This window comes from Eutrema salsugineum, unplaced genomic scaffold (genome assembly GCF_000478725.1).
Source record: "Eutrema salsugineum unplaced genomic scaffold, Eutsalg1_0 scaffold_18, whole genome shotgun sequence".
Lineage (NCBI taxonomy): Eukaryota > Viridiplantae > Streptophyta > Magnoliopsida > Brassicales > Brassicaceae > Eutrema > Eutrema salsugineum.
Window position 1 is genome coordinate 2,978,932 of NW_006256846.1, and position 19,714 is coordinate 2,998,645.

At 46.0% G+C, this 19,714-nt stretch overlaps 1 protein-coding gene across 7 annotated transcripts; it reads left to right on the forward strand.

Annotated features, from left to right (window-relative positions):
- Window positions 1-243: 243 nt before the first annotated feature.
- On the forward strand, window positions 244-18,788 carry LOC18020415. 7 transcript variants are annotated; one of them, XR_002900004.1, is made up of 4 exons: window positions 244-604; window positions 749-836; window positions 17,715-17,775; window positions 17,865-18,788. XR_002900004.1 is itself a non-coding variant. In XM_024157307.1 (3 exons), the coding sequence occupies exon 3, from the start codon at window positions 6,652-6,654 to the stop codon at window positions 7,258-7,260; it is 609 nt and encodes a 202-aa protein (XP_024013075.1). In that variant the 5' UTR covers window positions 256-604; window positions 732-836; window positions 6,490-6,651; the 3' UTR covers window positions 7,261-8,141. The 7 variants fall into 7 exon arrangements, 2 of the variants coding, with proteins under 2 accessions (XP_024013075.1, XP_024013076.1); XR_002900001.1 differs by having other exon boundaries at window positions 256-604; window positions 732-836; XR_002900003.1 differs by having other exon boundaries at window positions 256-604; window positions 732-836; window positions 17,726-17,775.
- Window positions 18,789-19,714: the final 926 nt, after the last annotated feature.

The window sequence follows — 19,714 nt, forward strand, 5'->3', positions numbered from 1 at the left end:
CAACCGTCAATCCTTGCTGGAGAACACCTGAAGCTTCACCACCTAGGTAATCTCTATCTCTCTCGCTGCCTCTGCCTCAATACTCTGTTTCGTTCTTGTGGCATAGAAGAAGAAGTTGACCTATGGTGTTGACTTTATATATTTTAACTTGGGCCAGCGCTTTTCCAGGTAAGGCCCAACTGAGCCCATCTTCCTTTTAGCCAAAGACCTATAATGACAACAATCTCTTAAATCTCCACCTTTGTCGTTCTTTTGTCCGAACCACAAACCCTAGCTGCCATCACCACTCAGTCATGTAAGCTCCTTTGTCATCGCAGCTACACGACCGTGAGACCCAGTCGAATTGATCCTGACCTCAGCTTTGGCGTCTCTTCCTCTACCGGTGTTCACGCTTCCGCTTTGTCCAGCCTCCATCAAGCCCAATTTAACCTCAAGTAAGTCACTCTTTAGATTCTTCTTCACCGATGAACCTCTTAGACTTTACTCCTTTTTCATTTGAGTTTTTAAAAGAACTCTGATTCTTCTCTTTACCTCTCTTCTCTGCTCCACGAGAGATGTTCCTTGAAGAAATACGAGAATACAACATACTCTTATGTCGCACCAGGTAAGATTACTATCACCAGAATCGTATTCCTTTTCTGACATTTTGCTTTACCAGAATAGTGTTTAGGAAATCCCTTGTTGGTTACCTTTAAGAAACTGACACCGTTTCTCCTTTGTCCTTCTGTGAGATGATCCAACCAAAAAGACTATCACACGGCGCATCTCCAAGAGATCAAGCTATGACCTGAAGAAGATTGAGACACCTCTCAAACGCCTTGCCAGATAAGCACTTAGTAAGCATATCCGCAGGATTTGCTGTAGTATGAATCTTTTGTACTTGAACCAACCCCTCGTCTATGAATCTTAGTAGCAAACATGCTTAGTGATGTCTTGATGCACTGCATTTTTAGCTAAGCAAGTATCATTTTGAGAATCGCAATTCAATTTAAAAGACTCGAAATCGAATCCTAACTCATTGCAGAATTCTCTTAACCACAACCCCTTCTTAGTAGCCTCAGATAAAGCCATGTACTCTGCCTCCGTAGTGGATAATGCCACTAAATGTTGCAATGTAGCTCTCCAACTAACAGTGTTCCCACCTAATTGAAAAACATTCCCTGTCACTGATCTCCTTTTGTCTGGATCAGTGGCATAATCTGAACCGCTGGAGCCTTCTGTTTCAAACACTTCTGACTTAGTAAACGTAAGTCCCAAACCAACTGCACCCTGAAGATACTGTAACACCCATTTAACTGCTGCCCAATGATCCCTTCCCGGTTTAGCCATGAACCTGCTGACCAGCATATGGCGAATCCCAAATCAGGCCTTGATTCTATCACTGCACTAGCATAGGGAACTGATTCCATTAATTTAGCCTCTGTTTTCCATTCTTCCTGAGTCAGACTTCTAAGCTTAAACTGAGAATTCACAGGAGTCACTACTGCTTTACAGTTTTCCATGTTAAATGTCCTCAAAACTTGTTTCAAATATCTTCCCTGTGTCAATTTCAAAGTTCATTTGCTTCTATCTCAAACTATATCCATCCCAAGTATCCTATTAGCTGGACCTTGATACTTCATTTCGAATTCTGTGCTCAGACTTTCCTTAAGAATCTTGATCTTTTTCATATCTTTGGCTACTATCAGCATGTCATCTACATAGAGTAGCAAATAGATATTTTCCTTTATTTTTGATCCCCTGTAGTAGACACACGGATCTTTAACACACCTCCTGAACCCTTGAGACTTGATAAACATATTACACCTTTGGTTCCATTGCCTCGGTGGCTGTTTCAGTCCATAGAGCGGTCTTTTCAATAAGCAAACCTTGCCTTCTTGACCTTTCTAGATAAAACCTTCTGATTGTTCCATGTAGATTACCTCATCAAGCTTCTCATTCAAAAACGTAGTCTTAACATCTAGCTGCTCCAGCTCCATGTCAAAATTGACCACAACCGACAACATAATCCGAATGGATACTTGTTTAACTACTGTGAGAATATGTCATTGTAGTATATACCTTCCACCTGGGTAAAACCTTTAGCTATAAGCCTCGCCTTGTATCTTGGTGATTCTACACCTGGAATTCCCTCTTTTAACTTGAAAATCCATTTACACCCGACGATCTTCTTTTTAATAGGTCTGTCAACAATATCCCGTGTATGATTCTTGTCCAATGAATACTTTTCTTCTGGTATCTTGAACTTCAATGAAGCATTTGGAGTTATGTTAATCAAGTAAACCACCGTAGCAGCTGCAGCTGCCCAAAATCTCTTTTCCAACATAGTTCTACCAGCATACACCTTATATTGTCAGCAATAGTTCTATTCATTCTTTCTGCGATCCCATTTTGTTTCAGAGTGTATGAACAAGTCGTGTGCCTTCGAATTCCTGAATCCTTGCACAACTTGTCCATTTGAGTGTTGCAGAATTCTAGACCACTATATGTTCGTAGACATTTAATCCTTTTTCTTGTCTGATTCTCAACAAGCACTTTCCACTCTGAAAATTTTTCAAACACTTCATCTTTACCCCTAAGAAATCTGATCCAGACTTTTCTTGATTGATCGTCAATAAGTGTTAGAAAATACTTGCAGCCTGATAAGCTCTCAGCATTTGCAGCTGAAACCCCAGAAGTCACTGTGAACATATTCGAAAATATCTGATGATGTATGTTTACCAGTAGGAAAACTTAACTTGTAGGATTTTCGTAGAACACATTCTTCGTAGAAATCCAACGTGTGAACCTCCTTTGAACTCAGATATCCTTCTTTGACCAGAAGATTCATGTTCTTTAAACTCATGTGTCCCAGCCTTTAATGCCACTTGTTGGTAAGATTTACTTCAGCCCTTGCTATTGACACTTTACCATCCACAGTTGACCATTCCAGATAATACGAACCATCTTTGTAGTTTCCTAAAATCACTTTCGTCCCTTGATTGAAATATGTCACACTGAAATCTTTACCTTCATAGCTGCAACCATTCTTCTCTAACTGACCGTATGATATCAGGTTTCTACCCATAGTAGGCATGTATCTTACCTCTGTTAACACCACAGTTGTGCCATCCGGATTAACAATCTTTAAATTTCCCATTTGTGTGAGCCAAAACTCGTACAACCAGAAATTTGTTTAAGGAAAACTAAGGGATCAGAAACTTCTAAGGTTTATCGTCAAGAACAGTAAGATCGAAAGAAAGTTTTTCTTGCTGTAAAAGTGTTTAGCTCTTATTGCTTAGGGTTGCAAAAGTTCCCGAATGAATTGTATACATCGTCTATTTATACTAACTCTCTAAACCGCCTAGCCGAGAATCTCGGGAGAGATTTTCGGAATATTTCCTTATCGCCTCGTGCGGCTCACCGCCCTTGTATTTCGCCTAGGGTTTTTATGGGCTTCGTCTCCCAAGGCCACGGTTTGGCCCATCATTCTCCTTCTCCACGGCTCGGCCCATCTAAGCTTCTCCACGGCTCGGGACATCTAAGCTCTTCCACGGCTCGGCCCATCTAAAATTCTCCACGGCTCGGGACGTTTGCCATTTGAGTCGAGACGTGAGCTGGTCCACCTCACCGAAGCGCGGCTCGGCCCAGGCGTGTTGGAGAGGGGCTCGACCCATTTCTTGTGATACGGCTCGGCCCATCTCTTTTTTCCTCACGGCTCTCCCTACTGGCCTATCTTCACGGCTCTCCCACTTGGTGAGAACAGCTCTCCCACTTGTCTTGGTGAGAACGGCTCTCCCACTTGTCTTGGTGAGAACGGCTCTTCCATTTGTCTTTCTTCTTTACTTAGTCATTTTTGAGATGGTCTTATCTACGTGGGGTGAAAACCGACCCCAACAGTTAGCCCCCAGCTCGTCAGTTTCGGAGGCGAGAGTGACGAGGTCCATTATTCCTGACCGTAGGATAAACCATCGAGTCAAGCTGTTATGACATAAGCCCAGATGAGGTGTTTTGGGAATGATGACGCCGAGGCGTTTCCAGGGAGTGCCGAGGGTGCCGAGGCAAGTTTAAGGACGAGGCGATTTTGTTTGGTAATGATGAGCCGAGGCGATTTGAGAAGGTTATGCCGAGCCGAACAAAGGGCGAGGCGTTTCGAGGAAAGTTCGTGCCGAGCCGTTTTTGTTAACGACGAGGCGTTTTAAGAGCAAGAGTTAGCGCCGAGCCGTTTCGTTAACGACGAGGCGTTTCAAGAGCAAGGGTTAGCGCCGAGCCGTTTCGTTAACGACGAGGCGTTTCAAGAGCAAGAGTTAGCGCCGAGCCGTTTCGTTAACGACGAGGCGTTTCAAGAGCAAGAGTTAGCGCCGAGCCGTTTCGTTAACGACGAGGCGTTTCAAGAGCAAGAGTTAGCGCCGAGCCGTTTCGTTAACGACGAGGCGTTTTCTTTGGTCAGACACCGGATGAAAACTTGGATATCCCAACTGTTGGTCTTCCGAGAGAAGATTCCTGATTTATTGGCGCGTGCGACCGACGGTCTTCCGAGAGAAGATTCCTGATTTATTGGCGCGTGCGACCGACGCAATTCGATCTAGCCATTTCACTGCGGATTCCACGCGCTGTTTGGAAGGTTTCCCGAGGTTTACGCGGAATTCACGCGCTTCGGTTTTCCTATAAATGGGTGAGCTCCTTCATTCTTCCTCATTATCATCAGACTCACTCGTTTTTACTAAAGGTAGCTCTCCCTTCTCTCTTCTTTCTCTCTCTAGTTTATTTATTTTCCGGCTAGGGTTTCCGAGCTGCTTCGACGATTCGTTGGATTCACTTTTTCATTACGAGCTGAGCCGCGTAGATGCTGAGGCGAGAGGTACGGCGGAATCCTCCGAGGCGTCTGTTTCGCCGAGCCCCTCCAATCGCTCATCTGACGAAGCGTCAAACCATGCAAGCCCATCAAATGTCTGCTCTCTGGATGGCGAGCCGTCGGTTTCGACGAGCCGTCCCCAAGATCTTGTTCCTGATGAGGACATTAACCGCGCCGCACTCAAGGCCGAGGAGGAGGCATTTCCCTTTGACCTTTTCGAGGCGAAGCTTGAATTGGAACGTCTCATGGCGTCCCGAGGCGCTTCCACATCTGGGCGAGGGCAGAGAGTTAAGAGACAAAAACCTGACCCGCCTGGATCTACACTCTGCTCCCTTGAGTCGCTTGAGGCGTTGAGGCATCGCTTCGGGATATCCGAGGCGGTGGAGTTCGTCGTTCCAGAGAAGAGCGACCGAGCCGACAACCCTCCAGAGAATCATTTCACTCTGTACAAGGCATTCTTCGAGCTTTGCTTCCTCTGGTTCCCGATCCCCGGAGTGATCCTCAAATATCTCTGGAAGCACGGGATCTCGATTGGGCAAATCATGCCGAGGGGATTACGGCATATGATCGGCATCTTAGTTCAAATCTTTGAATGCGGAATTGATATCGAGCTGAATCACCTGCTGAACTTGCTGGAAGTCAGGAAAGCTCCGAAGGGAAATAGATTCTATATTTCCAACAAGGCGAAGCGACGGATCATCGGCGGTTTTCCCAGCAAGGATCAGTTTTGGACCGAACGCTTCTTTTACGTCTTGGTGAACGAGGCGTCGGTCGGCAAGAATTACGTTTAAAGAACCAAGACCGCTTGGGGACCACTTGGTAGCCGACCCGAAGCTTTGCCTCGGCTCGGAACTATTTTTGGCATCTTCTTCCTTTTCTGCAAATTTTTCCTTTTTGCTTTGTTTTGCAGTTCGGTGCTTTCTTCCCCCGATTCCCGACGGCCTCTTTACCGTTCGAGACTCTCTTTTGGCGCTAAGGTTAATTGGAGAAAGAACTTCACCCTCGAAAGAGTAGAAAAAGCGCGAACCATCCTTGCCGGAGTCCCCGTCAGCTCTTCGTCCTCAAGTTCTTCAAGAGATACCCGGGAGAAAATGGTGATAATCGCTCTCAGAGAAAGAAAGAGGCGCGAGGAAGAGGAAGCCGCTAGACGAGCTGCCGAGGCGGCTCACGTGCAAACCGAGGCAGTTCCAGCGCAAGCCGAGGCGGTTTCAGAGCAAGCCGAGGCCGTCCTTCAACCCGACCCGCCGAGCCGGGAAGGAGATATAATGGTCCGAGCTGCAGAAGGCGACACTGCCGAGGCGGCTGAGAAAGATGCAGCGACCGAGGTGGAACCGGGCCCTCCCAAAGTCGACGAGGCCACCGACTTCGGTTGTTCAGAAGCATGACTCTAGCCGAAAACGTTCGGCTACCGACAAGGGGAAGGGCGTCGCCATTCAGAAGGACGAGCGTAAGTTGGTTGTTGACGACCCCGACGCTTCTGCCGTCATGTTCTCGCGTGTAAATATCGCGAACACGCGTCTTCCTCCTCCGGAGAAGCTGAGGAGGCTGAGGTCATACGGCGCGATGGCGCAGCGCGGTACCAAGGTACGTTCTATCTGCTTTCTTTTATTTTCGCAAATTTTACGAAGTGTTTAACGCAGGTTTGTTCTCTGCAGTTTGTCGCGGCCATTAACGACCTGATGGCCGAGTATGAGGCGGACCTGTCGAAGGTCGAGCGTCGTTTGGACGAGGCCTGAAATGAGACCGCGGCGTCAAAGGTGAAACTGGAAGGGGCGCAAAACGAAGCCGCGGCGGCGAAGGGGAAACTCATCGAGGCGATGACCCAAGTGTCCAAGCTGGAAGAGGAGAAGATCGTTCTGCGCGCCAACGTTGACAAGGTCTCTGCCTCGGTCATTCGCCTCGAGGAGGCGAGGAGAGCTAAAAGCGCCGAGGTGGCGATGCTGAAGAGGCGTATCGAGGCCAAGGACGCCTTGTTCGATGCCAAGGTTAAGAGGGCAAAAAAGGAGGCGAGGCGAGAGCTTACGGCGAAGTTTCAGGAACGCCTCGCCAAGGTGGAGGAGGGTTTGGTCAGGCTTGAGAAGGCCAAAAATGATGAGAACGATCTGGGGCAGATCAAGGGCAATCTTGCGATGATTGCCGACCTGAAGAAGCCGGACGCCCCGACGCTTGACGATGAGGAGGCGAAGCTGAAAAGCTGGGAGAGTGAGTATGCCGACGACGAGGCGTACGAGCGTATTGCTTCCGAGATTCGAGGCGAGTTGTATTACTCTCCCGTATCGCCCGACTCGGTCGACACCACCCTTGGCAACGAGCCGCTCGAAGAGACATCGGCCAACTTAGGCGTCGTAGATCCGAACGGATCAAACGCGGGCACGCTGGTCCTCTCAAACCTCCTCGCCGAGCGTGAAACGCAGTCTGCGGCCTGATACTCTCTGCTTTTCCCTGTTTTGTCTTTCATGCTCCTGTACTTAGGATTTTTATCTGTTTTCTGAACTCTTTTATGTAACCAGTGCCTGGACGGCTTTATCCACCCGACATTTATGGATATATTCTTTTTTCCTTAGCCGTTTTAGGATTTGATGCACTTATTTTTAACGATTTGTGTAAAATATCTGTGAAAAACGTTGGCTTAAAGAAAATTGTCGAGGATGAAAACTGCTGTGTCGAGATAATTTTGATTGCTTCCTTAACCAAATTCTTCGAAATCGGTAGAAATACGGGCTAAGGGTTGAGTTGTTTTTAATGATCTCGTTTGGATTCTCAATCTCGAGCTGGGAGTTTAGATGATGCTAGAAAGTTTTTAAGTGATAACGTCGAGGCAAACTTTTGCGGGCAATGCCGAGCCGTATTTAACGACGAGGCGTTTTTGCTGTGCATGGTGCCGAGCCGTGTAAACGACGAGGCGTTTTCTTTTTGCATGGTGCTGAGCCGTGTAAACAACGAGGCGTTTTCTTTTTGCGTGGTGCCGAGCCGTGTAAACGCCGAGGCGTTTTTCTCATTGGGTGGTGCCGAGCCGTGTAAACGACGAGGCGTTTTGTTTTTGTTTTTGTTAACCGAGGATGATTTAGTAGTCTCATTGAATTTGACTATGGACCGGCGTTTCCGAGAGGATGAGTAGGCTTGTCCGGGTTTCAAGAGTTTACTTTGGTTTTAGAGAAAGCGATGTAGTCTCGACTTATAATCTCGTGTGCAATAGTAAACCATGACGACCTGATACGTTTTTGGTCTGATATTTGTATAGCGCGCTTCATTTTTATCCGTAGAGGATATAACTTGCACCCTCGTCCTAGGAAAGGTGGTAAAAGTCCGTTTAGAGAACTTTGTATTTGTTGCCCCATTGTGGCCAGCAACGAGACGAGGCGTTCGGAGGCTTAGTTTGCCGAACTGAAACTGAGGACCAACGAAGGTCCGAGGTAATCAGGTCATGATATCATGCCGAAGTGATGAGTGAAAGAATTTAAAAATCTGAGCTTGTTAAAATTAGTTGCTGATTTAGAAGGAATGAGAAACTAGCCGAAGCGATAATGAACAGACGTGAAATAAGTAGATGGTTCAAAACGAACTGAGAATGTGCCGAAGTGGCGATGTTCCTAAGTGAGCAAGCTAAAATTGTAGAGTTAAAAGAGGTATGTATACGTACCCACTCTCCCCCCTTTTTAGGAGGGGGGACAGCTGAACCCGTCCGAGGACGGGCTGCCTACGTACCCTTTGCAGGGATCAAGCCGTCCTGTAGTTCGTGTTGGTCGTGATGTATCCTTAGTGATAGTATTTCTTCAGGTGCATTGCGTTCCATGATCTTGGAATCGCCTCGTCAGCTAGTGACGCGAGTTCGTAGACTCCTGGACGAACCACTTTTATGACCTTTCCTGCGTTTTTCTCGGCAGTATTTTGGAAGACCTTCCGGAGGACGAGCTCCCCTGCTTTGAATCTTCGGCTAAACCCTTGGCGTAGATTTGCTGAGGCGGATTTTCCACTTCTCGCAGAAGGCTTCGAAGCGTGTTGAGATGAACTGGGATCCGTTGTCGGTGACTATCTCGTAGGGGACCCCGTGTCGGCAGATGATATTTTTCCAGACGAAGTGTTCGACTTGAACATCCTTTATGCTTGCGTAGGAATCGGCTTCGACCCATTTGGAAAAGTAATTCGTTAGGACGAGCAGGAAACGCTTCTGCTTCGAGCGATATAGAGGTCCGACGATGTCCATCGACCATCTCATGAACAGATAAGGTGATGAAATTGACGAGAGCAACTCGGTGGGTTGATGAATTGTTGGAGCGTGCCGCTGACACTTCTCGCACTTCGCTGTAAATTTCTCGCAGTCTTTGACCATCGTGGGCCAGAAGTAGCCGTGCCGTTTAATCTTGATAGCGAGCGACCTTCCGCTGGAATGGTTCCCGCACGCGCCGCTGTGCACCTCGTGCATGATCTTTCTTGCCTCCGGTCCTTCGACGCATGTCATGAGAGGCCCTGAAAATCTCCACTTAAACACATCGCCATCGACGAGGACATACCGCGCGGCTTGAGCTTTTAGTTTGCGGGCTTCCCATTTGTCGGTTGGCACCTCTCCATCGGCGATATACATTCGGATAGCTCCGAGCCATTCTTTGTCGCAGCCGTACTCCGGCTCGGCCGCTGAGGCGTCTTCGTCCATAGGAAAGGCTTCGTCGTCCTCTGGTTCTTGTTCAGGAGGATTTATCAGCCGAACTCCTTCCACCTCTTCGATGCTAGGACGTTCAATGAATTCGACTGGGATCGTTCGCTGGAGGTCTGGGTCCGAGGTCAAAGCGAGTGCTGCCAATGCGTCGGCCGAGGTGTTTTCTCCTCGGGGAATGCGAGTGAGTTCGAACTCATCGAATTTTTGCACCAACTCTCGGACCACTTTGAGGTAAGCTCCCATTCGTCCATCCTTCGCCTCGTATTCTCCGTTGAACTGACATGCTACGAGCTGTGAATCTCAAAAGATTCTTATCTTTCGAACTCCAATTCCCTGCGCTAATCGTATGCCGGCGATCAGTGCTTCGTATTCCGCTTCATTGTTCGAGGCGTGGAAGTTCAGGCAAAAAGATTGCTCCAATATTTCTCCGGTGGGAGAAGTGAGGCCGATTCCTATTCCCGAGCCGTGTTTAGACGACGAGCCGTCGACGTGCAGCGTCCACACTTCGTCTAGTGTCGGCTTGTTTGTTGCTTCGACGGGAAGTTCAATGAGGAAATCTGCGAGCACCTGTGACTTTGCAGACGACCTGTTCCGATACTCGATGTCGTATTCGCTTAGCTCTATGGCCCACTTGGCGAGCCGACCGGATTGGCTAGGGCTGTGTAGGATCAAGCGCAGTGGAAGCGTAGCGAGCACAACAATCGAATGTGATTGAAAGTACGGGCACAGTTTCCGAGCCAAGACTACGACGGCTAGGGCAACCTTCTCGATCTGGGAGTAGCGAGTCTCGGCGTCGCTCAATGTCTGACTGATGTAGAAAATGGGCTTTTGCTCGGATCGTTCTTCTCTGATAAGCACTCCGCTTACAGCTGTAGCAGACACTGCGATGTAGAGGAAGAGTGGTTCTCCTTCGACTGGTTTTGCTAAGATTGGTGGGCTCGCCAAATAATCCTTCAATTCCTGGAAAGCCGTCTCGCATCGTTCGTCCCACTCAAAGTTTTTGTTTCCTCGGAGGGTGTCGTAGAAGGGCAGGCATTTGTCTGTGGAACGGGAAATAAACCTGTTTAGCGCGGCGACTCTTCCTGTGAGCCTCTGCACTTCGCGCTTCGTCCTTAGAGAGGGCATCTCAATTAAAGCTTTGATCTGCTTGGGGTTTGCTTCTATGCCTCGGTGAGTTACCAGATAGCCGAGGAATTCTCCCGAGGTGACCGCGAACCTGCACTTTGCCGGGTTTAGTTTCATGTTGTGCTTGTTCAATTGTTCGAAGCATTCCCGTAGATGCGCGACGTGGTCTTCCTCTTTGAGTGATTTGACTAACATGTCGTCGATGTATACCTCCATAGTTTTTCCGAGCTGAGCTGCAAACATTTTATTGATGAGCCGTTGATACGTTGCTCCTGCGTTCTTGAGCCCGAACGGCTTGACTTTGTAGCAGTATATCCCGCGATCAGTTATGAATGCTGTTTTTTCTCGATCATCAGGATGCATTAGGATCTGATTGTAGCAAGAGAACGCATCCATAAATGTTAACAGTCTATGTGTGGCAAGGGAAAGCTGTCTTTTGGGCACGCCTTGTTAAGGTCGGTAAAATCCACACATACTCGCCACTTGCCGTTCTTCTTCTTCACGACCACCGGATTTGCGAGCCAGTCCGGATATTTGGCCTCGGCGAGTAATCTTTCGACTTCGTCGTTAACTGCTTTGGCTCGTTCGGGGCCGAGCTTTCTTCTTTTCTGCTTCACTGGTTTAAAGGTCGGATCCACATTCAGCTCGTGACAGGTCACGTCGATGCTTATGCCTGGCATATCTTCTGCTGCCCAGGCGAAAGTGTTGATGTTTTCCTTGAGGAGGGAAAGGAGTTCGCTTCTCAGAGGCTCTTCCAGTTTTGTTCCTATTTCGACGCATCGCTCCGGGCGCGCCTCATCTATACATACCGAGTACACTGCATCGCATACTGGCTCGGCGCGTGTTTCGCGGCTCTCCGCGATCTGTAATTGCTATAAGAGTTTCGAGAGCTCGTTCGCGGGCTCTCGGTCTGTCTTCATCTTTTTGCGGTCGATGTCTGCTCGTGCTTCGGTGACGGGGTTCCTTAGCTTATGCTCGGCTAGGCAGCACATTCGTGACTCCTTCTGACTCCCCTAGATCGTTTTAACACCTGCTGGGGTCGGGAATTTGAGGTAGATATGATATGTAGAGGGTACCGCCCTCATCCCGTTGATCCACGGAGTTCCCATGATCACATTGTATATTGCTGGGTGATCGGTGACGCAGAATTCGACAATCTTAGTGACTCCGCCAGCTACCACAGGAAGCCTGATCGTTCCCATAGTCATCGTCGTTTCTCCTGAAAATCCGGTTAGAGGTTTTGGGATTGCTTCGACCTCGGAGAGGTCGATTCCCATTCTTCTGAGTGTTTCCCTGAAGATGACATTCACCGAGCTTCCAGTATCGATGAGTACCCTTGCTACGTCATGATCCCTGATCGTTAACTCAATTACCAACGGATCGTTATGAGGTCGATCAATTCCTGCCGTTTCCTCCTCGGCGAAGGACTATTTGGGATGTCGGTTGGTTCTGTCCAATTTTCCTTCGCTTCGGCTCGGCGCTGATAGGCTTTGATGGAGGATACGGTATCTTGGTAGTATTGGGATCCTCCCATGATCATATTGATCCTTTGCCTCGGCTCGGATCGCTCTTCAGGTTCGCATCTCCTGTCACTCTTGGGGTTATCGCCTCGTCGGGGAGGATTCGCGGGTTCCGCCGCGCCGCTCAGCTCGACTCTCTCTTGTTGTTCATTAGGGACGAGGTCTTTGATGCTGAACGCGTTTTGGAGCTCTCCCACTGCCATCTTTGCTGCGATCTTTGCTCCTAAAGTTCGACATTGAGCCGTTGAATGCCCGTAGGTCTGGTGATACTCGCAGAAAGCCTTCTCGTTGTAGTTGGCGGACTTTCTCACCCAACTGTTGTTGCGCGGCTCTCCTCTTCCGCGTCCGGTGCCTACCTGGTAATTATGGGCGCCTCCGCTTCTAGGTTCATCCGAGCTCTGCGTTGTTGTGTTGCTCGATGGGTTGCCCTTCTTCGCGGGGCACGGCAAAATTGAGCTTCGGATTGCCGCTTTCGTTGCTTCGTACTGCTCGTCCAAGTTTTTCATTTCCTCCTCGTTTACGACGAAGTCTGATGACCGGTGCAAAGCGTCTTGGATTGTTTGCGGCGTGTTGAGAGCCATATCCCCTCGAAACTCGGATTTGTACCACAAAGATCGCTTCAGAGCCTCGAGCGCAGCCTTGTCGCGTATCCTTTCTATTTTGGATACGACTGCCTTGAATCTTGCCATGTAATCCCGAAGCGGTTCGTTCGGTCCTTGGGATAATGTCCACAGGTCGGCATCAGATGTTCCTCTGTCCATAAACATCGTGTATTGTTTAAGGAACAAAGCGGAGAGCTGTTGAAAATTGCCGATTGAATTTCATTCCTGCCTCGAAAACCACTCGAGTGCGGCTCCCTTGAGATGCTCCACGAAGAGCAGGCAGTATCCGGCATCTATTTCGCGCTCGGTGAGTTTAGCGGCGTTCTTTGTGAAGGCTCGTCCCATCGCTATCCGAAACGCTGTGATGTGTGCCTTCGGGTCGGTTGTTCCTTGTAGAACAGGGTTCTCACCTTCCCCGGCTCGGGGATCCTGGCCTCCGTGATTCTTGCAATGAATGTTCTCTGAGTTTCTTCAAGCATTCGGTCGATTTTGGGCGCGGCGCTTGTCGCGTTGTGCACTTGGGATTTCATGGCGCGTATTTCAGCTACCGTACGAGCCATCGAGGCTCGCAGCTCTTTGAGTTCAAGAGTTTGTGCGTGAGTCATTCCCTTTGATTGGGGAGGTCGCTTCCGCTCCTCTCTCCTCGGCTCGTCCTCGCGCTCTGCCTGCTCAATCCATTGGAGGTTTTCTTCCTCCTCGGTTGGATTGTCGCCGCGGTTCGGATCGGAGACTTCGTCAGTTCGGACGCCGTTAAGTGCCGAGGCGAGCTCTTCTTAACTTATTCGGCGAACCGAGCCGGTTTGTTGCAGATTCGTGGTTCCGTCGTTCTGCTGGGCGTCTATGTCGATCGCATCGTTTCCTTCTTCGCCGGCTCGTCGCCTCGAGTTTCGGCGGAGAGGGGGCGGCTCGGTTAGGTTGACTCGGGTCGCTGCGGGGGTCTGTTCGTCGAGGAGACGAGACATTGGAGGAGCCGAGGGGTTTCTCGCGCCGCTCCCTGAGGCTTCTGCAGGTGTCGAGAAATCGAAGCGTCTCCGGATTCCATCCATCGGGTCGGGAATTCCGGCTTTCCAAGTTGGGTGCAGTCGCTCAGCCGCCATCGCGTCGAGCCTCTCTGTAATCGCCTCGTTTCTTTTATCCTGTTCGTCGATTTTCTTCATCAACGCAACCATCATGTTTCGCATCTCCTCCTGGGTTTCGATCGTTGCCGTCGTTGTGCCCGATGCCGGAGCGTCCTTCTCCGCGCCGTTACCGGTGTTGTTGTTGTCGTCAGGGGTGTTGTGATGGTGGTCTTGATGTGGTTGTCGAGGGTTGTCAAGTTTTACCCTAATTGAAATCAATAGCCGCAAGTGCACAGCTGATCAATTGTAGTACTTAGGGATCGAATCCACAGGGAAGGAGGATCTTTTGCTGCAAAAAGCCTTTGAAATAAGTTAAAGTAAGGAAGTCTAGAACAAAAACGGTTTTGTGGGGGTTTGGTGGTGTGTTTAAAATGTAAAAACGAAATATTAAAAGAGAGTGCGGAAATTAAATGGCGTAATAACTAAACTTAACGAAAATAACTAAAAATGATAAAAACGGATATTCTAATGCTTAAATGAAAATGAACTAAAAAGGAAAGACAATATTGAACTAAAGCTTAAAGAAAAATCACAGGAAATCAATGGAGAAAAAATCGCAGGTTCAGGGAAGTTTTCTCAGGGGTACGAACGATTCAAAACATTGCTAGAGAGTAAATTGATAAGATCTTAGCTTAAACTTTTCGAACTGGAGTCACGGACGTATGAATACGCCACTGTCGTGATCATAGACAACTATCTCTCTCAACCCTGACCAGTAGGTTTCCACTCTGGCCCTGGAAGAGAAGAGATGCATTATATTTAAGACTCGTCCTAATTCACAAATCGCCCATAGGTAGGTTTCCACTCCTATGTTTGTTTTTCTCTTCTAAACTAGATCTGATACCTGATGAACACTTTCGTGTCACCAAGCATCTGGATCAGATTGTAGTTCATGACGCTACCCTCATGCAGTAAAAACCAATTCAGAAGAAAAAGTTCTAAGATTCAGCTCAATAGCCAATGGAATCCTCACCGAACATATAAATCCCCATCGAAAATCCCTTAATCCCAACAATAAAACTACTCAGACATAAAGAACGAAATCAAAGACATAATATTAAGAAGTAGAATAGAAACCGAAATTAAAAAAGAAAAAACAAGGGTTCAAGAGAACAAATCTCTCTCTCCCTAAAATCTAAGGCAAAAACAATAAAAGTTTGAAGTAATGAAAGATGATATTAGGTTACTAGGTTACACGATTTCTAGGGCTCCTAAGACATGTATTTATAGTGCTCAAGACCTCTCTAGACATCACTTAGGGTTTCTCCAAATGTGGGCTTCAGAAATGGGCTTTTTGGGCTCGGAGGTTGAAGGCCGCGGTCGGGAGTGCTCTGACCGCGGTGGATGAGTGGTTTTCCGTGGTCGGGATGCTCCTGACCGCGGGAAATTGCTTGTTGGCCGCGGGTGGAAGTGCTGGCCAGCTGGTTTACGGGACATCTTGCTCTTCGCGTATCTTTTGATTGAACCGTTGGATTGCCAAGCTGTAAAGTGAACTGGAAAACTGATACTTCCATCTTTAAGGTCTCTAAATTTGAGCTGGTTCAGACGGTGAGAAGGCCTTCAATCAGGGGTGAACTTCTGACGGTTTGACTCTGAGCTGAAATCTGGTTTTCTATCCATTTTGTTAAGCTTTTCCCTAAGTTACCTGAAAAGAGTTTTGAAACTACAAATACTAGAAAAACGTAATAAAGGTACTTAAAAGAAATTAAAAACATAGAAAAAGTATTTCAAAACGATCCATAAAAGTGGTCAAAATACGGTGTTATCATGTTGCTCGCCATGTTCTTCGGATCTTAAAGTCTCGTCGATTTAGAGTAAGAAAGTTTCGATTCCCCACAGACGGCGCCAAATTGTGTGAGCCAAAACTCGCACAACCAGAAATTTGTTTAAGGAAAACTAAGGGATCGGAAACTTCTAGGGTTTATCGTCAAGAACAGTAAGATCGAAAGAAAGTTTTTCTTGCTGTAAAAGTGTTTAGCTCTTATTGCTTAGGGTTGCAAAAGTTCCCGAATGAATTGTATACATCGTCTATATATACTAACTCTCTGAACCGCCTAGCCGAGAATCTCGGGAGAGATTTTCGGAATATTTCCTTATCGCCTCGTGCGGCTCACCGCCCTTGTATTTCGCCTAGGGTTTTTATGGGCTTCGTCTCCCAAGGCCACGGTTCCGCCCATCATTCTCCTTCTCCACGGCTCGGCCCATCTAAGCTTCTCCACGGCTCGGGACATCTAAGCTCTTCCACGGCTCGGCCCATCTAAAATTCTCCACGGCTTAGGACGTTTGCCATTTGAGTCGAGACATGAGCTGGTCCACCTCACCGAAGCGCGGCTCGGCCCAGGCGTGTTGGAGAGGGGCTCGGCCCATTTCTTGTGATACGGCTCGGCCCATCTCTCTTTTCCTCACGGCTCTCCCTACTGGCCTATCTTCACGGCTCTCCCACTTGGTGAGAACGGCTCTCCCACTTGTCTTGGTGAGAACGGCTCTCCCACTTGTCTTGGTGAGAACGGCTCTCCCACTTGTCTTGGTGAGAACGGCTCTCCCATTTGTCTTTCTTCTTTACTTAGTCATTTTGAGATGGTATTATCTACGTGGGGTGAAAACCGACCCCAACACCATTCCCTTGACTTCACTGTAATTGTTATTTCCCATTAACACTTTACCACCTTCAAGCTCTTTAAAGTCAAACAACAAGCTCTTATAAGGTGTAATATAGAATGTACACCCTGAATCCATAACCCACTGATCCTTTGAATACTTCAAACTGAATCATGGGTTCTTCTTCCTGAGCCATGTTTGCCAAACTTGAACATTTTCTCTGTGGGCAGTCCTTCTTATAATGACCTTCTTTACCGCAGACTCATCACTCTCTTACCTTGGGTTGTCCACCCTGAGAGTTCTTCTTGGATTTCCCATTCTTTCCATTAGCAAATTTACCTTTACTTTTGCTTTCTTCAGACTTTTTCCCAGCCTTCCCGTGACCGAGATGCAATCCCTCTGCACCACTACCAGATTTATTAGACCCAGCTCTCTCAACTCTACCTCTTTAGCATGAGCAGACTGTACAACTCAGCAAGTGTCAGCATTTCTTTCCTTCTATTTCCATACTTCACTGTGTGTACCAGTGAAGCATAATGATTTAGTAATGCTAACATAACCTGAACCGCCTGATCTTCGTCGCTAACCTCAATGTTAAGACATTCTAGCTCATCGACCAACCTTAAGAATACATCCATGTTTTCATCAATAGACTTGTTCTTATCCATTTTGAAGCTAGCAAATCTTTGTTTGATATATACCATATTTGGTAGAATCTTGGTCTGGTATGCTTCTAAAGCTTTCCAAGCCCATGCAGCTGTGGTTTCTTTCATCACCTTTCGCAGAACCATAGTTGTAAGACTTGAACAAATAAAGTTCTTTATTCTCACGTCTGTATCTGTTACACAATCAACGACTTCGTATCTGCGGTTGAGTCCTCGATTGCTTTTCCCTTGACTGTTGTTGAACTACCAAATCCCTAGAGTTCCAGTTGCATGAGCATTCTGAACTTCCACATACTGAAATCGCCCTTTCCATCAAACTTCTCCATTTCAAATTTCTGTATTGCTTCCATCGTAACTCTGCAGATGCACAATTACAACCTCCAAGATAGACAAGAACCTTCCAACAATCAGTCAAAACACCTGTCACCCAACCTCGTCCTAGAACCTTTAACACCTTATCACAATGAACCTGATTACTGGACCGTAATCACCCCTGCGCCTGAAACCTGATAATCTGATACCACTTGTAAAGATTTAGTCTTATCTTTATAAGTCCTGTTATGGTCTATATTCAATTTAAGGTTGATGTTCTACTTAGTTTGTTCGCAGAATTTAGAAGCTAAGTGACACACACACTTTGTTGACCCAGTTTCCGTTAGGTACGTCTGGGAGTGGAACAAAACCACTATGCTTTTACTATGACTCGAGTTATAAAAGTAATCTGACCAACTTGTATCTTTGATCACAGCTAGTACCAACACAAGCAGATAAGGACTTTCTATCGAGCTACACCAGAACTGAACAACCGCCAATCCTTGCAGGATAAGACCTGAAGCTTCACCTCCTAAGTAATCTGTATCTCTCTAGCTGCCTCTGCCTCAATAATCTGTTTCGTTCTCGTGTTATTGAAGAAGAAGTTTACCTAGGGTGTTGACTTTATATATGTTAACTTGGACCAGCTCTTTTCCAGGAAAGGCCCAACTAATCCCAGCTTCCTTTTAACCCAAGACCAAAAACGACAACAACCTCACATTATATCTTTGAAATCAATCAACGAAGGTGGTTAAATTGATATTGATGAAAATAAAATCAACATATAATACTTTTTCAGAAACATTATGCTCAACACACACAAAATTCAATAAACAGTGTTCAACAAATACAACTCTAGAAAAAAATGATCAACACACACAACTCTTGTACTTTAATTACATATTAAATTTATAAAAAATACTATTTGAAAACATGTATGAGAAAAGGGACATGGAATCTTATCCGAACAAGACAGCATACAAAAGAGTGGTACAAAGGCATCTAGTTCACCCACACATTGGGGAAGTACTCCTTTCTCACATGGCTCGCGATTCTAAATCGACTATCAACAAGTGATCGCATACAAATTTGGAATACGGTACAAAGAGTGGATCGTATTCTCTGTGGTGACCCAAATAAAGCAAGAAATCAATTATTGTACTCATCTAGGTACTCCTGCGAGACTTTGGGATGCCCTTGGGCCAAGCCAAGGAAGCATGAACTTAGGGCTAATATATTTATTAATTTCGTTTCTGCCACAAACTTCTAGATGTGATCTTAGTCTACTGGTTCTGAACCTCCATTAAATAGCCAAACAAGATTCGAGTTTTGAAATTTCCTTTTAAGTTTTAAGTATTTATTGTATTTTATAATGTTTTTGTTTACCTTTGAAACAACAGATCATTGGTTTAGTTATAAACACATTTTTGTTTACCTATGAAATAATGGAAATATAACACGTATTTCTATTTGTTAAGGTTTTTTTATTATATTATGAAAATGTACAGTACAACCAGCAACATCTTTTTTTAGCTAGCGCCTTCAAAAATTCTGGACAGGCTATGCCCAAAGACTCCTTGGAAACGAGTAATCTTTGTTTTGAGATCACCTCATTCGACATTTTGCCGAATCAAAATTTTTTTATTGAGATATGTTTTTCAAGCAAACTTATGCCATTTTGGCATAAGATAAATGCTCGAAGACATGGTGAATCTCCTTCCCCCACATATCTCATCACAAGTTATTAACAAAAGTATCTTAAATCGATTAAGTTCCATCATAACCGCGGGTGATAACTCCTACGATGAGGATCTTATTTTGTGGTTCGACTCGAGATCTAGCAGAAGTCTACTAAAACTTCTTTGAATTTTTATACTTTCAGAATTCGATAGTTTTGTCTTTCTAACACAAACTGAAGCGTTTATTATATAATATATATATATATATATATTAATAATTTTTTCATTTAAATCAAAATATAAAAATATACATAAAAACTCAGAAAATTAAAATTTGTTTAGAGCTAAAATTTTGAAACATTAAAAAGACTTATCCAATTAATAAATAATAATAATAATAATAATAATAATAATAAAAATAATAATAATAATAATAATAATAATAATAATAATAATAATAATAATAATAGTAAGAGTGAAGAGGGTACATAGTAATGGAAGCTGGCAAAATTAATGAAATGATAAAGGAAACTTGAAAATTGGGTTGCTAAACAAAGTGTTGGGCTTTGTAGCCCATTTTATCTCTATTATATTTCTGCGTTTGGCG

Excerpts from the sequence above, each read along its gene's own strand:
- LOC18020415 (XM_024157307.1), top strand. The coding sequence starts at position 6,652 with ATGACCCAAGTGTCCAAGCTGGAAGAGGAGAAGATCGTTCTGCGCGCC.